Source organism: Astyanax mexicanus, chromosome 3, assembly GCF_023375975.1.
Source record: "Astyanax mexicanus isolate ESR-SI-001 chromosome 3, AstMex3_surface, whole genome shotgun sequence".
Taxonomy (NCBI): domain Eukaryota; kingdom Metazoa; phylum Chordata; class Actinopteri; order Characiformes; family Acestrorhamphidae; genus Astyanax; species Astyanax mexicanus.
Genome location: NC_064410.1, coordinates 23,361,689 through 23,381,860, shown reverse-complemented (window position 1 = coordinate 23,381,860; position 20,172 = coordinate 23,361,689). Strand labels below are relative to the sequence as shown.

Sequence of the window (20,172 nt, the reverse complement as noted above, 5' to 3'; positions counted from 1 at the left end):
GAGGACATTTAGCTGGGGTGGACAGGCAGAGAGAGAGGGAGGAAGAGAGGGTGAGAGAAAAGGCATTAGTGAATAACTGAAAATAACTCTTCACGCCTGTAAGGGCCTGCAGCACTCTCTGCTCTCGCTCCTCCAGACGCTCTTATAGAACAATTCAAATAGATCTACTCAACTGCCTTCTACTCTGCTTCTGAAGAATTTCAAAATCTTGTACACTGATCAGCCATAACATTAACACCACCTGCCCCCCCTAAAATTATTTCTAGATGCAGAATATCAGTTAAGTAATATAAAAAACAGCACTGGCAACCCCTGTTCTATAATTTATTAGTTCTATGATTCACCATCTACTTACTTACTTGTTATGATCCGTTATATTGTAAATACAGCAACTGTCCTGCAGGTGCGCCACAACGAAAAAAAAAAAAAAAAAAACATGCCTAGGTGCCTGTGTTTGGGAGGACGTGACGGGGGGGTATATGGGGAAGGAATGGATGGGCGCCTGATTAGTGCTGTGCTTCTGTTTTTTGATGTGTATTATCAGGGGCGTTGCCTGGGTATGTAAAAATCTGGGGTTCAGCACTGTTAATTATATTAGTTTATTAGCTGATCAGTTGGAGGTGGAAAATATACAATTTTAGAGTGGAGACCACGGTTAAGAAACTCATTTAAACTAAGTATAGTACTAAATTCTGGCTATCCACAACATCCAGCTTCTAGCTAACTGGTTAGCCAAATAACTTTTCGTTAATTATAGCTTACAGTAATCCTGCAATCCTAAATTAATACAAAACAATTTGAAAATGAAATAGTTATTGGCTGATCAGGTACATCATGGCAAGTTAAACATATATAATTATATTTTCTTAAAACTTGATTTGTGTGTTTTAATTCAGAGACGAGTCTTTTTAACCAGCTATCAGAAACATCTCATTACAGTTCACATGCTTTGTTCAGTTACCTTTCTTCGCCGTATATCTAGATATGTTTTAACATCAGCGCTGAAACCCGCTGCAAGCCCCTGTGTTTATCATTCATGAACAAACAGCTCTTACAGAAAATGCCGACTAGAAATAATTTTCCAGCATCGATTTGGCGCCCCCTCTAGTGCAGCGCCCCTATACGTCGCATACGCTGCATACCCCCTTTTTGCGCCACTGACTTTACTATCTCTTTCTCTACCTCTTATCTATTCTCTCTCTATCTGTTCCCACATAAAATCAAACAAGAAGGGAAAAAAAAAAAAAAAAAAAATATATATATATATATATATATATATATATTATTTGTTGTTGTTACCTAATATTTATCTCCTTTTTGCTATAATCTGTTTTATTTCCTCCCTTTTTCTCTTGTTGTTTACAAATTGTTTTTTTGCTCCAATTATTAATATCATTATTTTTTTTTTCGTTCCCCCTTTTTTCCCCCACTTTCTTCCTGTTACACTTTTTTTTATATATATAGATTTTTGTCTTCTTCTCACAATGCCCACAGTAGCTAAAACTCTGTATAAACACTAATAAATAGCAAAGCTAAAAATAAAATAAAAAAATAAAATAAAAAAATAAAAAATAAACTTTCCAATTGAGAGTGTTCCAAAGACACATATATGGTTCTATAATGTCTATAAGGTACAAAGTTGCTTTTTTATGGAATCGCTTTAAAAACACTTTGTTACGCCTTGATTTTTTTTTGTGTGCATTACTGGAGGTTACTATTATTTTAATAAAATAATATTCTAGTAAATCATGTTAGCCTACTAAACATGCAAATAGAAAACAATAGATTCTACCCTCCACAAAGATGTGTGTGTTTTTCCACAGAATGAAGTGCATATGTTCGCCGCATGTCCCCGGTGTACTGCAGAGTGTGCGTTGGTTTGTTTGTGCGTGTGCACGCGTGCGTGAGACTCACAGCTGGACCAGGGTACGGGCTGAGGTCACATCCTTCTCTCCAAGAAAGATTGAGGCTCCTGATGAACTCCAGGTAGAAGGGATGACTGTTGTTCAGCATGGAGAATCCCACAATGTTGGACTGGTCGTCTACTACATCGTCTAACCGTAGCAGCGGGAAGTCCTTACAGTGGCAGAGAGGAGCAGCAGTGGAGGGAAAGAGAAATTAAGACATTTATTAGTTAAGTTTCATCAAATGCTAGAAGGGTTCATGTTCCCCCCCCCCCCCCCTTTTCGGAGGACTAAAAATACTTTATTATTTATTACTTATTAACCCCCTCCTACATCCCACTACCCAGCTCTTCCAACTTCACAAAAAGTAGAGAGAGAAAGAGAGAAAAACAAAGAAAAAAATATATATACAGGCACACACATACACACACATATATACATATATATACACACACATTCAAGGGCATTTCAAGAGCAACATTTCCCGCATTCATACAGAAAATATACAGTAAAGGCAGTCTATAGGAACGTGCACAATCTTATTACCAAAAAGGTACCAACCGATAGGTCTAAAAAAAAACAAACAAAAAAAAATGATACTTATATTTAATACTTTGCATTGAATGAATATAAACGTGTAAAACATGGAGGTAAAAGAGAGGTAAAAAATGTATATATATATACCACAACAGCGCTCTGGTGCAAAGAGTACACTCATAAACGCAGACGTAACGAGGTAAACATGTCAAAGTGCTCTAAAGTCTGGCTCTACCACGAAAGATTCATCCACACTGCTGCAGTACTAAGACCCCAGTCACTGGCTGTCTCATACTCTCTTTTTCTGCCTCTCACTTCCTTTCTTTCTCTCTCTCTCTCTCTCTCTTTCTCTCTCTCTCTTTCTTTCTCTCTAACCTGAGATATTATAATACAGTAAAGAGCCACACTACACTTTTATTACTGATATTACTAATATGTGCACTGTACGATTTTTGCACTCAAGTAAATAAAAAAAATGTCTTAAACATATAGTTTCTATAGATATTATTATATATATTGACCAACCAATTATTAACCTTTAAGAACTGAAGGCTAGTACAATATAAGACTTTCCCAAACATATTTTTAAATAATGCAAATTATTGTTTAATATTGTTATTATCAAAATTATAGAAAATATTGTGAAATAAATCTTCAGAAATTAACTGCATACAGCACCATATGCTTAGGGGAAAAGATTTATAGATTAAGCACTGATTAAGTAATGCAGTTGATTTTGTTCTTAACAAAGCGTCACAAACATGCTTATTGTTTTTTTGTTTCAAGAAGATCCAAAAGATGGAAGTTTCTCATGGTGATGGAATGAGATTACTCATGTCAACCGTTAAATTGATAAGTTGTGTAAGAATAAATATTGTTTCTACAATTAAGAAAATTATATAAAAAAAAAGCTTTTTTCGGGTATCGGTATTGAATTCAAAGTATCGTATCGGTTACAAAAAAAATTGTAAAACGATACCCAGCTTTAGTAATGTGAAACCAAAGTTGGGAACTCTACAGTATTTAGGGTTCATACACTTTTTAACCAATACATTTCAATGACTTTTTCATGACTTTTCTGGCAAATTTTTTTTATGATCATGCAATCTTTAAAACATCAGTGCAGACATGAACAAACCAAAAACCAACTAAGACTATAATGATAAAAAATTTAAAAATCCTTAAGTAATAATGACGCAATCTTTAATAATTAAATGTGTCAGATCCTGAGAGCTGCATTGTTTAGGGCTAAATTACTAAACTATCTCTGAGCTGATGTATTTTTTTTTTTTAGCTTAATTTTTTTTTTTCATTTGTAAATTGCAAATTTCCATGACTTTACCCAAAATGTTTTGGGTATTTTTCTTTTTCCAAAACTTATCCAAGCCTGCAAATTGATATTTTCAAATTCCATGACTTTTCCAGGTTTTTCATGCCTGTACAGACCCTGAGTATTGCTGTTAGCAACTAGCTTAGCCTCCCTTGCTTGCCAAGTGTAGCTGTAGCTAAGTATATGTTATGGGCTCAGTTTAATAAGCGGAAACCACACTCAGGAGCTGGAGGACCCGCCTGCTGCTACTCTGTGGGGAAATGCTAGGATCCCTTTGAGCTTCAGCAGCACTGGAGAGTGGGTGGAGGACCAAATGAGGACGCTGTGTCCGCACAGTGTGACCGCTGTGGGGGGGCTTGGTTAAAAGCAGCATCCGGCAAAAGTACAGTAAACAATGGATAATTAGCTAATTAATGAATGTTTAGAGCATCCCATTATCTCAGTGCATTAAAACTGTTATTTATTACTGTCCCCCTAATAATTCCTGTCATTAAAAGGGAGGTAAAATAAAATATTTCCTCACGTATTATTTGTTATTTTCTGCCCTAAGTGAATTGCTACAAAAAACCTCCAGAACAGCTTCTTTTACTCTGCTATCAACCTCTTAAACAGATCTTTATTACATATAACACCATCACTTAACTCTCTCACTCAATTATCTACAATATTATACATACCCTATTTTTAGCACTATAAGGCGCTACAGATTATAAGATGCACTATCAATAAACATCTATTTTATGGTCTATTTTCATACACAAGGCAGCTGAATAATAAGGTACATTGTGCAACATAGTAATGAACAGGGGTGTCGCTATGTTTTCCTTTTAATTCAGCAGCTCTCGCTTGTAAAGACCTGTAAAGCCAAGTTAAGTAAACAAAACTATAATTCTTAAAAAATATATATTTTAAAGTCAAACAAGCACCGGATATCAATCAAAACAGATTTCTCTCCTGAAAACTGTTTATTAGGGTGAGTAAAGTGCTTCTAGTTATTTACAGTAAGCTTAGATTTCCAGATTTCCACTAAGGCCAGCAGCATTTAGCAGCTAATGCTCCCTGACAGCGCTCGCTGGGGAACTCTGAGTGTTCCGGTAAGCGAGGGTATATTATCTAGTGGTTCGTCCCATGTAGCTTGTTTTAACATGGTAAACACGCAAACTACAGGCCAAAAATACTCACCTCTGAACAGTAAAAAAGCTAACTAGCGCTTAGCACGGTTAGCAGGTTATGTTAATTCTGCTCCAGCAGTGCTAGCCGGGGTTAGCAGCAGGTTACAGGCTAAAAATACTCACCTTTGAAAGGTAAAAGAGCTAGCTAGCGCTTAGCACGGTTCGTGCTAATGCTCGAGTCTCGAGTCTCAGTGCTCAAGAACTAAACTGAATTGCTGTATAACGCTGCATTTTAGCTAAGTGGCTTTACTGCTCTTTATAACTTGACTGGTAAAATACATACATAAGGCGCACCAGGTTATAAGGAGCACTGACGATTTTTGGGAAAATTAAAGGATTTTGAGTGCTCTTTATAGTGTGAAAAATACGGTATATAGGTATTTCTGCTCTTTGGAATGATTCATTCAAGCGCTTAATTTATTTCTGTATTTTTTACTTTTAGTCTACCTCATTTGTTGCCTACAAAGATGGCGGCGCGCAGTAGTGCAGCGGCTTCTCACGCTCCTAGCGAACACCCTATTTTGAGCTGTTTTTACGTCAGTTCTGAACCCAACTTTACGCGCCCCATGCGTGTGAGTTACAGCAGAACCGAACTTCTGAGAATTAAGGACAGTTTGGTCAATAAAACAGCAACTATGGACAATAATATCCGAGCTACGCTGGGCGAGCTGCAGCTCCTCCGCGCTCCGGCGTGGGGGAGCGGATCACTGCAGACAAAGGGCAAGAGGAGGAGGCGGTGCGAGCGGCGTCAGAAGAGAGGAAAACGCGCTGGGGTGCTAGCCAGGCTAAAGGCTAATGCTAACCGACCCCCGATTCCGTCGCTTTTCCTCTCTAACGTCCGCTCTTTGGATAACAAGCTGGACCTGCTGCGGCTGAGGATGAATGTTTCTGAGGAGATGAGGAACTGCACTGTGATTTGTCTCACGGAAACCTGGCTGAACCAGACCATGCCGGACTCAGCCTTCCAGCTCGCCAGCCGGCAGCTCTTCCGAGCGGACCGCAGCCAGCTATCCGGGAAAGCCTGGGGGGGCGGCTTGTGCGTCTACATAAACAAAGGTTGGTGCACAAACTGCGTGTTGTTTACTCCTCTGTGAAAGACGCTTACAAAGCCTTCCCCTGCCCCCACCTCGGGCTATCGGACCACATCTCCATCATGCTGGTCCCCGCATACCACCCCCCACTGCGACGCTCAAAACCCACACAGAAAACCATCACAGTGTGGCCAAGTGACGGCGCCGCTGTGCTGCAGGACTGCTTCGGCTGCACAGACTGGCAGGTCTTCAGGGAGGCTGCTGAGTGTGAGGGGGAGCTGGATCTGGAGGAATACACATCTGCTGTTCTCGGGTACATCAGCAAGTGTGTGGAGGATGTCACTACTACCAAGACTGTGACTTGCTACCCGAACCAGAAGCCCTGGCTGAACGCAGAGGTGCGTTCCCTGCTGAAAGCCAGGGATGCTGCCTTCAGATCTGGAGACTCGGATGAACTCAGGAGGGCTAGAAGAGAGCTGACTGCTGGAGTTAAGAGGGCAAAAGCTGCATATGCTCAGAAAATCCAGGGACACTTTTCCTCCCAGGATCCACAGAGCATGTGGAGGGGCATCAAGTGCATCACGGACTACAAATCTAACGTTGCACAAAGCTCCAAAGACCCATCCCTGCCTGAGGCTCTCAACACGTTCTACGCCCGCTTTGAGAACCCTGACACACCCCCCAGCACCAGACTCCCACACTCACCAGGAGACACCAGCAGAAGTAAGGAGGACGCTGAGGAGGATTAACCCCCGGAAAGCTGCCGGCCCGGACAACATCCCCGGACAGGTGCTAAAAGACTGCGCAGACCAGCTCTCGGACGTCCTGGCCGACATTTTCAACGCGTCCCTCATCCAGGCAGCTGTCCCCACTTGCCTGAAGACCGCCACCATCATCCCAGTCCCCAAGAGCTCCACAGTGACAGGTCTGAATGACTACCGGCCAGTAGCCCTCACTCCGATAGTCACAAAGTGCTTTGAAAGACTGGTTCAGACCCACATCAAAGCCACCATCAACATCACTGTGGATCCACACCAGTACGCATACAGGAAGAACCGATCCACAGAGGATGCCATTTCCTCCGTGGTACACACTGCCCTCACCCACCTGGAGCAGAAGGATTCCTACGTTCGGATGCTCTTTGTGGACTTCACATCTGCTTTCAACACTATGATTCCTCAGACACTGATAACCAAACTCTCCTCACTTCCCTGTGCAACTGGGTCCTAGACTTCCTGACCAACAGGCCGCAGTCTGTGAGGATTCACAACATCTCCTCCCCCTCCATAATCCTCAGCTCTGGCTCCCCTCAGGGCTGTGTGCTGAGCCCCCTCCTGTTCACACTGCTCACATATGACTGCTCACCTCTCCATCCAGGCTGTCATATTGTGAAGATTGCAGACGACACGGCAGTGGTTGGATGCATCACGAACAGAGATGAGTCCAGCTACAGGCAGGAGGTGGAACACCTGGAGGATTGGTGCAGAGAAAACAACCTCTGCATCAATGTAAAAAAGACAAAGGAGATGATTGTGGACTTCAGAAGGGGCAAGCATGCCCACCTCCCCATGCACATTGGAGGATCTGCGGTGGAAGTGGTTGACAGCTACAGGTACTTGGGTGTGCACCTGACCAGCAACCTCACCTGGAGCAACAACACTTCCACTCTTGTCAGGAAGGCACATCAGCGGCTCTACTTCCTCAGGAGGCTGAGACGAGCTGGACTCGGGAGCACAGTCCTCACCTCCTTCTACAGATGTGTGGTGGAGAGCGTTGTGTGCTCCAGCATCAATGTGTGGCATGGAAGCTGCTCTGCTGCAGACAGGAAAGCACTGCAGAGGGTGGTGAAGGCTGCACAGAGGATTGTTGGAGTTAGCTTCCCCAGCACCACAGACATTTACACCTCCAGGTGCAGGAAAAGGGCCACCTGCATCAGGAAGGATCCCACCCATCCAGCACACGCACTTTTTGTCCCACTCCCCTCAGGCCGGAGGCTGCGGAGCATTAAGTGCAAAACAACAAGACTCAGAAACAGCTTCATTCCGGAAGCTGTAAGACTCTTAAACTCCACTTAACAAACACACTGCACTGACACCAAGGACAATTTACTGTTTACTGTTTACAAACATGGTCACTTTACTTGCACTGAGACACTTTATCTCCACTGCTCTAATTCACATTATCATGCTGCTATAGCACACTTGCACTCTGGACTTCAAGTTGCTGAACCTTTCTACTCTCTATTTATTTGTTTTATTCTTTGGGATATTTATCTATCTATTTTGTATATTCTATTTCTTTTATTGTATTCTTTTTTATCTATATATCTATTAATAACAGCTCTTTGGGTGTAAAACTGGATCGTGAGATCACAATTTCGTTCCACCTCATGTACCACATGTGATGCGAATGACAATAAAATCTCCTTGAATCCTTGTTTATTTGCTCATGAATTATGCAGTTGTTTATACACTAATTCACTACTCAGCACTTCTGGTGAGATGCTACCTGCATTTCATTGGCTTGCACTTGTTTTTCCTTAGTGACAATGTTAAACCTAATCTAATCGAATCTAATTTAATCTAATTGACTTAAATTTTCATGTTACACCTTAAATCATGCAGGAGCCTAATGTGCTAGAATATGACTGCTGAACTATTTAAGGTGGAACAGAGCTAGCTAGCTACCGAGACATACTACCATATTTTTCGCACTATAAGGTGCACTTACAATCCATAATAAACAATTAATAATAAAGGAGTTTCAGTGAATTTTCTCCAGGAGCATTACCATTAGCCGCGAACCGTGCTGTGCTAGGTTTTTGACTGTTCAGGGGTGAGAATTATTTGCCTGCAGACTGCTGCTAACCTCGGCTAGCACTGCCGGAGCAGCTTTAGCAGCTAGCTTTCCTGCTGTTCAGAGGTGAGTATATCGGACTGTAGTCTGCAAGTTTACCGTGTTAAAATAAGCTACATGGGACAAACGGCTAGCTAATAGAGCCCTGGCTTACTAGAGCAGGGTTCCTCAGTGTAGCACTGTCAGGCAGCATTAGCCGCTAACTGTTAGCGGTTAGACGCTAATGCTAATGCTCGAGCTTTAGTGAAAATCGAGAAATCTAAGCTTACTGTAAATAACCTGAAGTGCTTTACTCACCCAAATAGACAGTTTTCAGGAGAGAAATCTGTGTACATTATTTTCTAGTGTTTGTTATTTACTTAGCTTAGGTTAGCTTAGCATTACACTGCAGAATTAGATAGAAAACATAGTGACATTCCTGTTCATTACTCATCTATCTATCTATCTATCTATCTATCTATCTATCTATCTATCTATCTATCTATCTATCTATCTATCTATCTATCAGGGGTTGGACAATGAAACTGAAACACCTGGTTTTAGACCACAATAATTGATTGTCCCGACGGACATTTCTGGTGGAAACAGGAGAGTTGAGATGCACATTGAATTCTGTCGTGATTTGGGCAGCCGTGGTTTTATGTTTTTTGGATACAATCCGGGTTATTGTTACTGTTGGATGTGGTTGGTCCTTCTTGATGGTATGCTGACATTACCCTGGATATCGTGACTCTTGATACATCACAAAGACTTGCTGTCTTGGTCACAGATGCGCCAGCAAGACGTGCACCAACAATTTGTCCTCTTTTGGACTCTGGTATGTCACCCATAATGTTGTGTGCATTGCAATGTTTTGAGCAAAACTGTGCTCTTACCCTGCTAATTGAACCTTGAATCTCAAAAATTACTCTCTACTCCTAGACAGGAACATGCAGTAAAGGTGTAGGGCTAAGTGGTAGGAGCAAATGGTGTAATACTATTGGGCTCTAGACTTAATTGTCCTCTGATATCTAAGATTCAACAAAAAACATAAATGCATAAATGCACAAAGGACATCTTCTACTGCTGACGAAAACCCCAGAGCCAAGTGTTGCTCCCACCAGCCTCAGCATCTCTACAGAATCTGCCTCGCAGTTGTTGTGCAAAACCACTCAGCTCCACATTGATGAATATATGACCTAAAAATATGGGCTATGAATTTAAGCAGGAGGAAGTTGCCTCAAACAAGGGCAAATCCTGCTACGACCATGATGATGATAAACGGCACAGACCCATCACGCATTTCTGATAAGCTGACTGGACTTTGGCCAGCTCTACTCCAGCTCCCTACTGCAGGATTATGGGTAGAGAAGAAGGGTGGGGTGTCATTGGTTGAAGGGGGAAAGTAGGTGGGGTGTCTTACCATAGTGGTCAGGATGTACTTGTAGAAGGCTGATGTCATGCCTAGCTCTGACGCCTAGGGTGAGAGAGAGGGAGAGAGAGAGAGAGAGACAGAGACACAAAGAGAGAGAGAGAGAGAGAGAGAGAGCAGTTGCAGTTAGAAGCTAATGATTGTGACTGTCATGGAAATATATAGTTTTATTATTTCTCTTTGATCTGAGTTTGAACAAATGAACAAAAACTTTTATATACAACATATTTTGTGAACATACATCTGTTATCAACACAAGTTCAGACCAGTCAGGTCGACCTTGAGGATATACAGTAAACCACTCACCTGTGAGTGATGAGGTCCGTTGAGTTAAAGTATAAAATCTTGGCCAAAACAGACTGGAGTTTAGACTGGGGGAGGCTAAAATATGCTGGTTGAGGCACGCAGAATACACGGTACAGGTTATATGGTTGCATGTCGCTTTCCAGTGTGAACGCAGGGTTAGGCGCTTGTACTGTCTCTCGCACACCCTCTCTCATGTGCGCTGCCTCTCTCTCTCTCTTTCTGCCCCCCCCTCTCTCTCTCTTTCTCACTCTCTTTCTCTCTCTCAATATGTTTAGGAAAAAATATCTGTAGTTTAATATCTATAGTTTATTTGTTGTTTTTTGTTCTTAAAGTTCTATTTGTTCCAACAAGATCCAGAAGATGGAGCCTCTCATGATGAAAGTAGGAGAGAACCCTGGTTATAATGAAGATTCACTGTTATTATGAAGTTAATAAAGGTGAGGCTATACAGAATGCCCAGCCTCTTTATTTTTTCTACCAACCGCCCAAAAAATGTACCAAACCGTGGGGTTTATACCGAGGTGTGAACCGAACCGTGAATTTTCTGTACCGTTACTCCCCTACTGTTTATTGTTTTTTTTTACTTAAACTTTGATTGATTTTCATTATCCATTACATTCTAAAATTCCTGATCTGTCTGGAAGATTCATTAAAGATCCAGGCAAAGCTAATTTTTGGACTGAGACTCATTTTGCTTTACTTTGCTTAAGTTGTATCACACCAAATGCAACATAAATCAGGATTGGTTGAGAAGTGTTCTAGCCGTGCTGATATTTGTGATAACATCACGGCCTTCTCACACTAAACTTGTATCACTCCGCCGACACGTTGCAGAGTAACGGCGTATATACACAGTACAGTTTTGAATCATCCCCTCCACCACCACCGGCAGCAGCGTTAGCTTAGCACAGGCTAGTGCTCAACCACGGCGCGCTCGCCCGCAGCGCTGGCTCGTCTTTTGTGGAAAAAAGGGAAGGAAAATCGCTCGGCTAATGCCATCCGACAGCCAGAACGGTAACTTAATCAGCCAGGCTAGGCTAAGCTAACTTAATGCTGAGCTAAAGCAAGTCCAGCCGGCATGCCAACCAACACCACCCAGCAAAACAGGCAGAAATGCTCAAAAACTGTGCAGCTTTCACCTGAAGATGACTCCTCTGCGCAGGAGAGGAGAGTTTCAGGGTTATTTCACGCTCCTAGCGTTACCACCTTCGCTTATTCCCAATTTTGCTTTGAAGCTAACGTTCGTGGTGTTAGTCTGCATGAACCATACACCGTTTTGTAGTTAAGTTTCAGTTCTGTTACAGTTGTTGTGGAACTACTTTTTGGCGGAAGGCTCAGTCCATATTAAAACATATTCATTCTGAATTTCTTAAAGTTCTTTGATTTATTTTTTTAATTCATTTTGTAAAAAAAAAGTTATATAAAAGCAATAGAACACTTGAGGTCGTGTGTTATCACGAATAACATAGTGATGTTATTCGTGATAACACACTCCCTCTCGTGTTCAATTGCTTAAATATATTTAATAATACTAAAATAGCATAGCTAGAGAATAATCTGTGCAAGAACCAGCCACTTTATGATTAAACGTCATTGTCAATTCCATATATATATATATTTTGTTTCACTCGGATCAGATTTGGCTATGGTAACATAAATAAAATCTATTCTATAACTACATGCACGCATTTACTGATACATCTATGCTTACCATCATGTTGTTGTTTTGCTGCATTGCTGGTCCTGGCTAATGACGACAGCACCACTAACCACAGCACATGCCTCATTAAAAAGGGTTTTATTCCATTTCTGTGTGCTGTAATTTGTCCATATGTATTATTAGCTTGATTACACTTAAACATATAATAACTATAATAATGGTTCCCACTCGTTTGCCTAGTAATCCTGTCAATAGCTCTTGATCTTTCTTAGAAAAAACTCAACAACAGAACAATTTGATTGCTGGCATATTAAAAAAACAACAACATATTAATGCCTGCTATTACAATTTTGACATTTCAGCACAGCAAATGGCAAGTAATCAATTGTTATTCGTGATGAAGACGTATAAACGAGCAGGATCTTCAAGACGCCACTCAGTCGAATGAATAATGAGGAACACTACGAATTTAATTAAGCGAAATGCAAAATTAGTTGAAGTAAATTGGCTTGAACTGAATGCAAATTGAGAAGGAAATGAATGCGCGCACGTGACGCATCAGCTCAAGCGTATACAGTATGTAGCATATTGAATATGTCTACACATAGCTAATGGTGTGTGTGTGTGTGTGTGTGTGTGTTCAGCTTAGTGATGGATGGCTGGGAGTAAGTGATGAGTCAGCGTACGGCGTGGTTATGTACCTTCTTTAGTATAAGTATAGACACTGAAGCGTTGGCATCGATGATAATTGTTGCTACTTTGTCGTCGCGGATCTCCTTCAGCAGGGGGGTGGGGTCCAGGCTCTCGTCGAGCATCCTCACCGAGAGCGTGTCCCTGGAGATAAGGAAGCGACGCACCAGCTCCTCCAGTCTGAGCAGACCTGAGAGATGGAGAGTCGGGTCAGAGCAATCAGTACTAATACATTCAGAGAGTGCTGCCATTTAAAAGCATGTTCAATAATGTAGACATATTTTATCTAATTATTATGGCAACATATTTCTCTCTGACCTTTGGAAGAACAACTTTTTTCAATAAAATCCTACAGCGCAGATGTACAATAGAAAGAAACATTTTTTTAAAGTGTGAACGTTCTTGGATTTTTTTTTGGGGGGGGGGGGGAGAATTATGGTCAATATAATGTGGCTTTTTTAAATTGAATTATGAATGGTTTATAAAGGAGATTATTTATGGTTATTAATTAGGCTGCAAACACTTTAAAACTCATTAATAAGCAGTTAATAAATAAATAATAACATGGGTAGAAATGACAACAGTGAGTTAAAAAAATGGCAAAGTTGTGATTCCACACTCATTTCTACTGTCAAACTTCAGATTTTTCTAGATTCTGACCTTACTTTGTGTTTTTCATCAGTCAGCATTAAATCTGGCATATTAATATATTTGTAAGTATGTTCAACTTATTAACTATAAATTAAATGACTTGATTAAATGGTTTTAAGGCATTTACAACCTAATCAATATTACGTAATAACCTAATTTATAAACCCTTTATAAAGGGTAGTCTTACTTTAAAGTGGTACCAAAATATGTACATTTTAAGTAATATGTTAAAAAAAGATCATAAAAAGGTTAAGGTTAAAAAAAAACATTTATTGAACAGTTCATATGTTTAATATTCCAGCAGACAAACCAACAAACACTGACCTCAGCAGTGCTAATCTAACCCCACATTTATATCAGCAGTCCTATTCTAGTCATATATTTTTCTCAACAGAGCAATTTTGGTTGTCAATTTACCCCCAGCAGTCCGATTCAAGTCACACACTTATATCAGCAGTGCTATTTTGGTTTCACCAGTTTACCTTAACAGTGCTATTCTAGTCATTTATCTGCCTTAACAGTTCAATTTTAGTTACCAATATACTCAAGCAGTGCTGCTGTGGTCACGCATTTATATCAGCACAGCTATTCCAGTCATGAATTACCTCCACAATGCAATTTTAGTCATCAATGTACCTCAGCAGTGCTACTCTGGTCACACATTCATATCAGCAGGGCTATTCTAGTCATAAATCTACCTAAACAGTGCAATGTTAGTCACCAATTTACCCCAACAGTGCTATTCTAGTCACACGTTTATGTCAGCAATGCTATTCTAGTCATAAATCTACCTCAGCAATGCTATTCAATTTCACATTTCTGTAAAAATGTATGCATAGAAAGGTAGACAGTTGAGTTAAGTCAGGATCACTCTGGGAATGATGAAGGGAGAGAGTACTGCTACCTACACACCTAAATATAGCATGACCAGTTGTGCTCTCTCAGACTCTGGCTGCTGATGGTAAAAACAGCCTGAATTGGGATTTTAACACACTACACTTGGGCCATAGTGTGTCAGCGTCTCGGTCTGCTGATCCTCTCGGAGTCCCAGACTTTAAGCTACTTTTTAAAAAGTCATATTTATGGGTAATTATACTCTACTGAGAAAAGATTTCCTGACAAGGAGCTTTATCTCGCCAAAGTTTTGTAGAGCTTCCAAAGTATTTAAAGCAATTAAAAGCAAGAAAGTGTTGAAAGTGACACACACTCTACAGCCTAATTATGACATCTGAGCTCCGGCTCTTTCAGAAAACTCATTCTTATTCTTCTCTGAGTTCTAATTTAAGTCATAACGGCATTTGTGTTTTAAATTCAATGATGTTTTAAGAAGTCTTCTCAATTAAGAAGATTCAGATTGTCGACGTCCCATGAAAAAATGCATTATGCAATCCATAATGGAGAGTTTACAGGAGAACTTAAATGGAAGAGTTTTCAAAGCAGTTTTAAAGCATTTCTGTTGGTTTATTCATTCAGAAACAGAGCAGCTACAGGTTTCAAACTATGGAGAAAATTTGAAACAACAAAAATAGAGATACTTTTTTTTTTTCAAATAAAACAGCAGCGATATACTGCTTTTTGGTACAACTTTAAATGCCACTGAATCATGCCGAACCTTTACAAGCCTTCATACACTGTCAATTATACAAACCATAACCTGATCTCTAGCCATGCTCTTGTAAATTAAAGTGAGGGACTGTTGAAGCGAAGTGACTTTGAGTGCCAATAAAGGTGATTCTGTATGTGCATAAATTTGTGGGCTAAGCCACCGCAAAATCCATATGGTGACTTTATTGAATTTGGACTGCAGTCAACAAAGCAGCACCGTGAATGCACAATTACGACAACAGGGGGCCACGGAAATGGACTGCCAAGGCTTTTCATGTGCACACAATGATGTTCAAACACACACACAAACAACAGAGGCATTTACACACACACAACCCCACAAAAATCTATGTCAGAGAGGAACATCCGGGAAAAGGAGCACCATTGAGAACTATCAGGAAGTCCTTATATACATCAACCTCATATATCTACATCAAATATACAAATATTAATAATAATTCCACCCAAAAGTAAGCATTGGATTGTAGTGCTATATGTTCGGAAGTTAAAGGTAGCCAGAAACAATAAATAAAAAACTAAAATGTCTAATATGGTTAATATAGGATGAGCTATACATACAGAAAGAAGGCTTGGCATGAAGCTGGCTTGTAGAGGTTCCTAATGGCGTCCTGTAATAATCCATCTCATGCAAAATTTGCAGAAGGGATGGAGTGTTGATAGTGCTTCAAATAGCATTCCACACATTTTTTTAATCAAGGATAGGTCTGGATATGGATAAACTGGCTACCAGTTGCTGCTCGCATCAAATTCAAAACTCTTACAATCGCCTACAAGGTGATGACAGAACAGCTCCTTCCTACCTGCACTCACTCCTGAAGGCTTACGTTACCTCCCGACCGCTGCGCTCCTCCAATGAACGTCGCCTCGCTTTACCAAACAAACATTCACACAAAGCAATCCAGACTGTTCTCATACAGAGTTCCCCAATGGTGGAACAAACTTCCTTCCACTTCCAGATCAGGAGAATCTCTCACTATCTTTAATAAACTCCTGAAGACAGAGCTCTTCAAAGAGCACTTACTCTCCTAACACCTCTAACAAACTAACTACTTCTAACCCCATTTCCTTCTTCCCCTCCTTCACTTCTCTATCCTTTTATTTCCCTTCGACCACCCTTAAGCCCATCTAAAATGGTTTATCTTAATTCCTATTACTTTTGTACTTGACTTTTGTAAGTGGCTTTGGACAAAAGCGTCTGCCAAATGTAATGTAATGTAATGTAAAATCCATTATGTTTAGCATGTTCCGTTACACATGCATTACACACTACTTCAGCAGATATAGCTCAATAAATATTCTCCATATTAGTCTATATTTTTTTAATACGGTGGACCTTTTCTTTTTTTTTTTATAATTTAATTTCTAATTTTCTCCCATTTTCTCCCCCATTTACAAGGCCACTCACTAGTACTTCCCCTATCACTGGTGATGCACCGACACTAGGAAAGTGAAGACTAGCACATGCTTCCTCCGATACATGTGAAGTCAGCCACCGCTTCTTTTCGAACTGCTACTGATGCAGCACTGCAGAGTAGCATCACAGTGCATTCGGAGGAAAGCGCAGCGATTCGGTTCCAATACATCAGCTCACAGACGCAGCCTTGTGCTGATCGACATCACCCTTTGGAGAGATGTGGGGAGAGAGCACCATCTACCCACCCAGAGAGAGCAAGGGCTCCGGTAGCCGATGGCAACATGACCGGGATTCGAAGGACGTTTCTAAATGCACTCTCCACTGCTGCTTTTAAAGAGCTTTACAAATCCATGGCATCTGGCATGTATGTATGCATGTATGTATGCACTACATTTGCATATGTAGCTCAATAAATACTGGTCATATTCATAGACTGTGTATAGCTGGACAGAGCATTAGAGCTTAGATCGGGCCCAAAATATCCGACCCGACCCAGCCCGAGCCCGTGCACGTTCTGCCCGAGCCCGACCCAACCCGAACCATAAACTGTCATTATGAGCCCAATCCCGACCCGACCCGACCCATAAACTGGCTGTTTTCGGGCTGTTTGAATGAGCGAAATATAATCAGAATTATGTTAATTAACACTGAAACATAGAAGCAGAGAACTATTCATTAATTTAAATGATTTTTAAGAACAGCTACACACAGTGCTGCAACGCGGAGGAGTTCACGTGCAAGAGAATTTGCGTGTTCTGATGTGAGCTACTCACAGGTAAAGGTTCTCTTTTATCTCCTCGTGCTCATATTCTAGTCCCATATATAATTCTGCAGTTTCTCAGTGTTTTCTGTCGTATTTTGCGGCTAGCGCGAGCGCTTACAACTAACACCGCGGACCACGAGGTGCCGTCGCGCTGCCGCTGTTTTGCCGAATGCAACTGCCTGCAGAATCAGACTCCCGCTTCGCTGACAGAATCGGCACAACACCCCCCGCTCTACAACTGCGGGAGTGAAAACAGCGATTATAAATAAATTAGTTTTCGTTATTTGGTTCGTTTTCGTTAACAATAATATTTGGTTACTTAGCAACATCGTGATCATCACACCAGAGCTTTATTTAAAAATAAAAATATAATTAAAAAACAGATGCCTACATCTCAGACTATTTTCTGGAGCCCGACCCGACCCGGCCCGAGGAACGTGGTGGTGAATCTCGGCCCAAGCTCTACAGAGCATCGCTTCTCAAAAGTGAAGCCACCACAGGTCGGGTGCCCCCTGCTGTTCGGTTGCAGAAAGCTGTGTTACCCCACCCATCCCCACAGGTTTCAATGGCAAAACAGACAACAATCTTAATCATGTTTTTTTTTTCCCAATATACTGTAATTCTACCTCCATTATTTAAATGTAACAGCTAGTGTAACCTCTGCTTATATTGTTACATTTTTATATCTTTACAGATTTTTTTTTAATTGTTATTAAGCTCTATTTAAAAAGGTGTGTTTTTTGTAAAAGGGCTGGGTTACACCTAGCCGGGGTGGGACCAATGACTGTATGGGCGGGACCATAGACTGTGTGAGCTCTGTTGAGGCAGCCCCCTCAACAGGGGGGGTTATTTAAATCCACAGTCTTTCTCCCTCCTCTGGTCTCTACTGCGCAGACTTTTTATATTGAATGAATGGGAACGGCGATACGACGTCCATCTTTTTTTTTACAGTCTCTGGTCATATTAAATCAAAATTGTCAATCATTTATTGTTACTTGTAACATTTACCTTCATTCCGAATAGCATTGCAATCCAGTACTTCCTTCTGGGTGCATCTATGTTGTTGATAATGAGTGTACTTACAGAATTAAAATCACAAACAACCAGACGAGTGGTTCCAAACACTGGCACACACACACGCGCGCACACACACACACACACACACACACACCCACTCACGCACCGAGTGCTGATTAATTGAGTGGAAAACAGTGGGATCAATAGAGACAGATGCCTATGAAGCAGTAAACAGTAGCGCTCAGAACATTACCCTCGCACGCACCTGACCTTGCGCTGGGCCTGAGCAGTGCAGGGAAGAGCCAATCTCATCAGTAAGCCATAAAAGAGCGCGCTCAGAAAGGATGTCAGCGGCTCATGTTCTGACAGAAAGTACATGGCTAATTTCACAGAGTCATGCTACTTTAATGCATCATCCACCGCTGTGTTCGCTAATGCCTTACACGATGAGCCTCTTTCTAATGTAACATCAATAACACACAACAAGGTTAATGACTTCAGCTCCAGCCGAAAATCACTGCTCCAATACACTTAGTTACTGCAGAGAAAACGAAGAAGGAACCTCAGGCCAGAATGATGCAAAAAAACAAAAAACTACCCAGTGAGTAAGAACGAGAAACATCTAATGAACTGATTAGAGGACCAAAGGAAAAAAAGCATGCACTGAAGGATGGGTAGTAAGACTGGTGATGGAAAGATCCGTCAGCCTTGTATCTGTATCGATGTATATATGCAATCTGTGATCAGTTTATTTTTCTCTGTTAGTTGAAAAAAAAGCTGGTCCAATCTTATCTGTAAGGTTATAGAACAGTTTAAAGAGTTCTGTTCCTTGTATGAAGCTGTCACAAATGTGTAGACACTCATTAACAGCCAATGTTATGCTTCTCACTATGTGTGCAGGCTTAGCTCAGCTCTGTCATGGTTCTCATCAAGGAAAGAGAATGAATATTTTAGATTTTTAACACCACTAACCATATACCCCTCTCAAGAGTGCACAGGGCTCTACACTAACTTTTTGCACTGGTTGCAGTGGTGTGCCATTGAAACTTTTTTTCTTAGGTGCACCAGCACAAATGCTTCAATCTCTTAAGATAAATAAAATTACAATAAAATGTAAGTGCAAGTGTTTTAAGGGCTTCTACATCTACTGAACATCTAATAGCTCAGTATCTTATGAATTATCTTCCATGACTCAGCTTTATTCACTTAAATTAATTTTTTTTTAAGGAAAATTACTCAAGTACGTCTTAAAAAGCAACTACACTCTAAGACATTTTTACACATTACAACAGTTGAAATGTGTTGCACTGAAGTAATAATCTACACCAGCCCTGCTTAAAACGCCTAAAATTAGATGCAATTATTAAAATAATTTAGATATTTTACCATATTTTGATCAAAAGTGTACTTAGCAAAAGTCAAAATAGAATAAAACTGATTTTCTTTATTGATCCAATGACTTTTATTATGACACGTAGTGGATAGTGGATTAGCTGCTATTTTACTAGTTTACTCCAGTCTGAAGTTAACCCTTTACAACACTAGAATGCAGCTGCCCAATGCCTGCTAGGCTAACAGACTGCCAGTGTTACTGGAGATGGTTAGCGGCTAACTGTCCATGCTAACTGTATTTCCAAATTGGTCGTACTCTAGAGCTCTGGTGAATCACTCAGACCATGCAGTGAGAGACTATTAGCACAGCAAAACAGCAGCGCTAACAAATGCCAGTTTGCACCCAAAACAACAAAGGGCAAAACCCACAATTAATCACAACTAAACGTACAGCAGCAGCAGTCAGAGGAAT

The 20,172-nt window shown here is 40.8% G+C and overlaps 1 protein-coding gene across 2 annotated transcripts in view; it reads right to left on the bottom strand.

The window, feature by feature from the left end:
* LOC103033741 (glutamate receptor ionotropic, kainate 5) overlaps positions 1–20,172 on the bottom strand; it is a 239,690-nt gene that overhangs the window by 58,789 nt on the left and 160,729 nt on the right. For both annotated transcript variants that reach the window (XM_049476212.1, XM_049476214.1), the window contains exons 7-9: positions 12,909–13,087; positions 10,233–10,286; positions 1,915–2,076 (exon numbers count right to left, since the gene is read on the bottom strand). In XM_049476212.1, the coding sequence (XP_049332169.1) occupies positions 1,915–2,076; positions 10,233–10,286; positions 12,909–13,087 (395 nt within the window). The remainder of the gene's footprint in view (positions 1–1,914; positions 2,077–10,232; positions 10,287–12,908; positions 13,088–20,172) is intronic.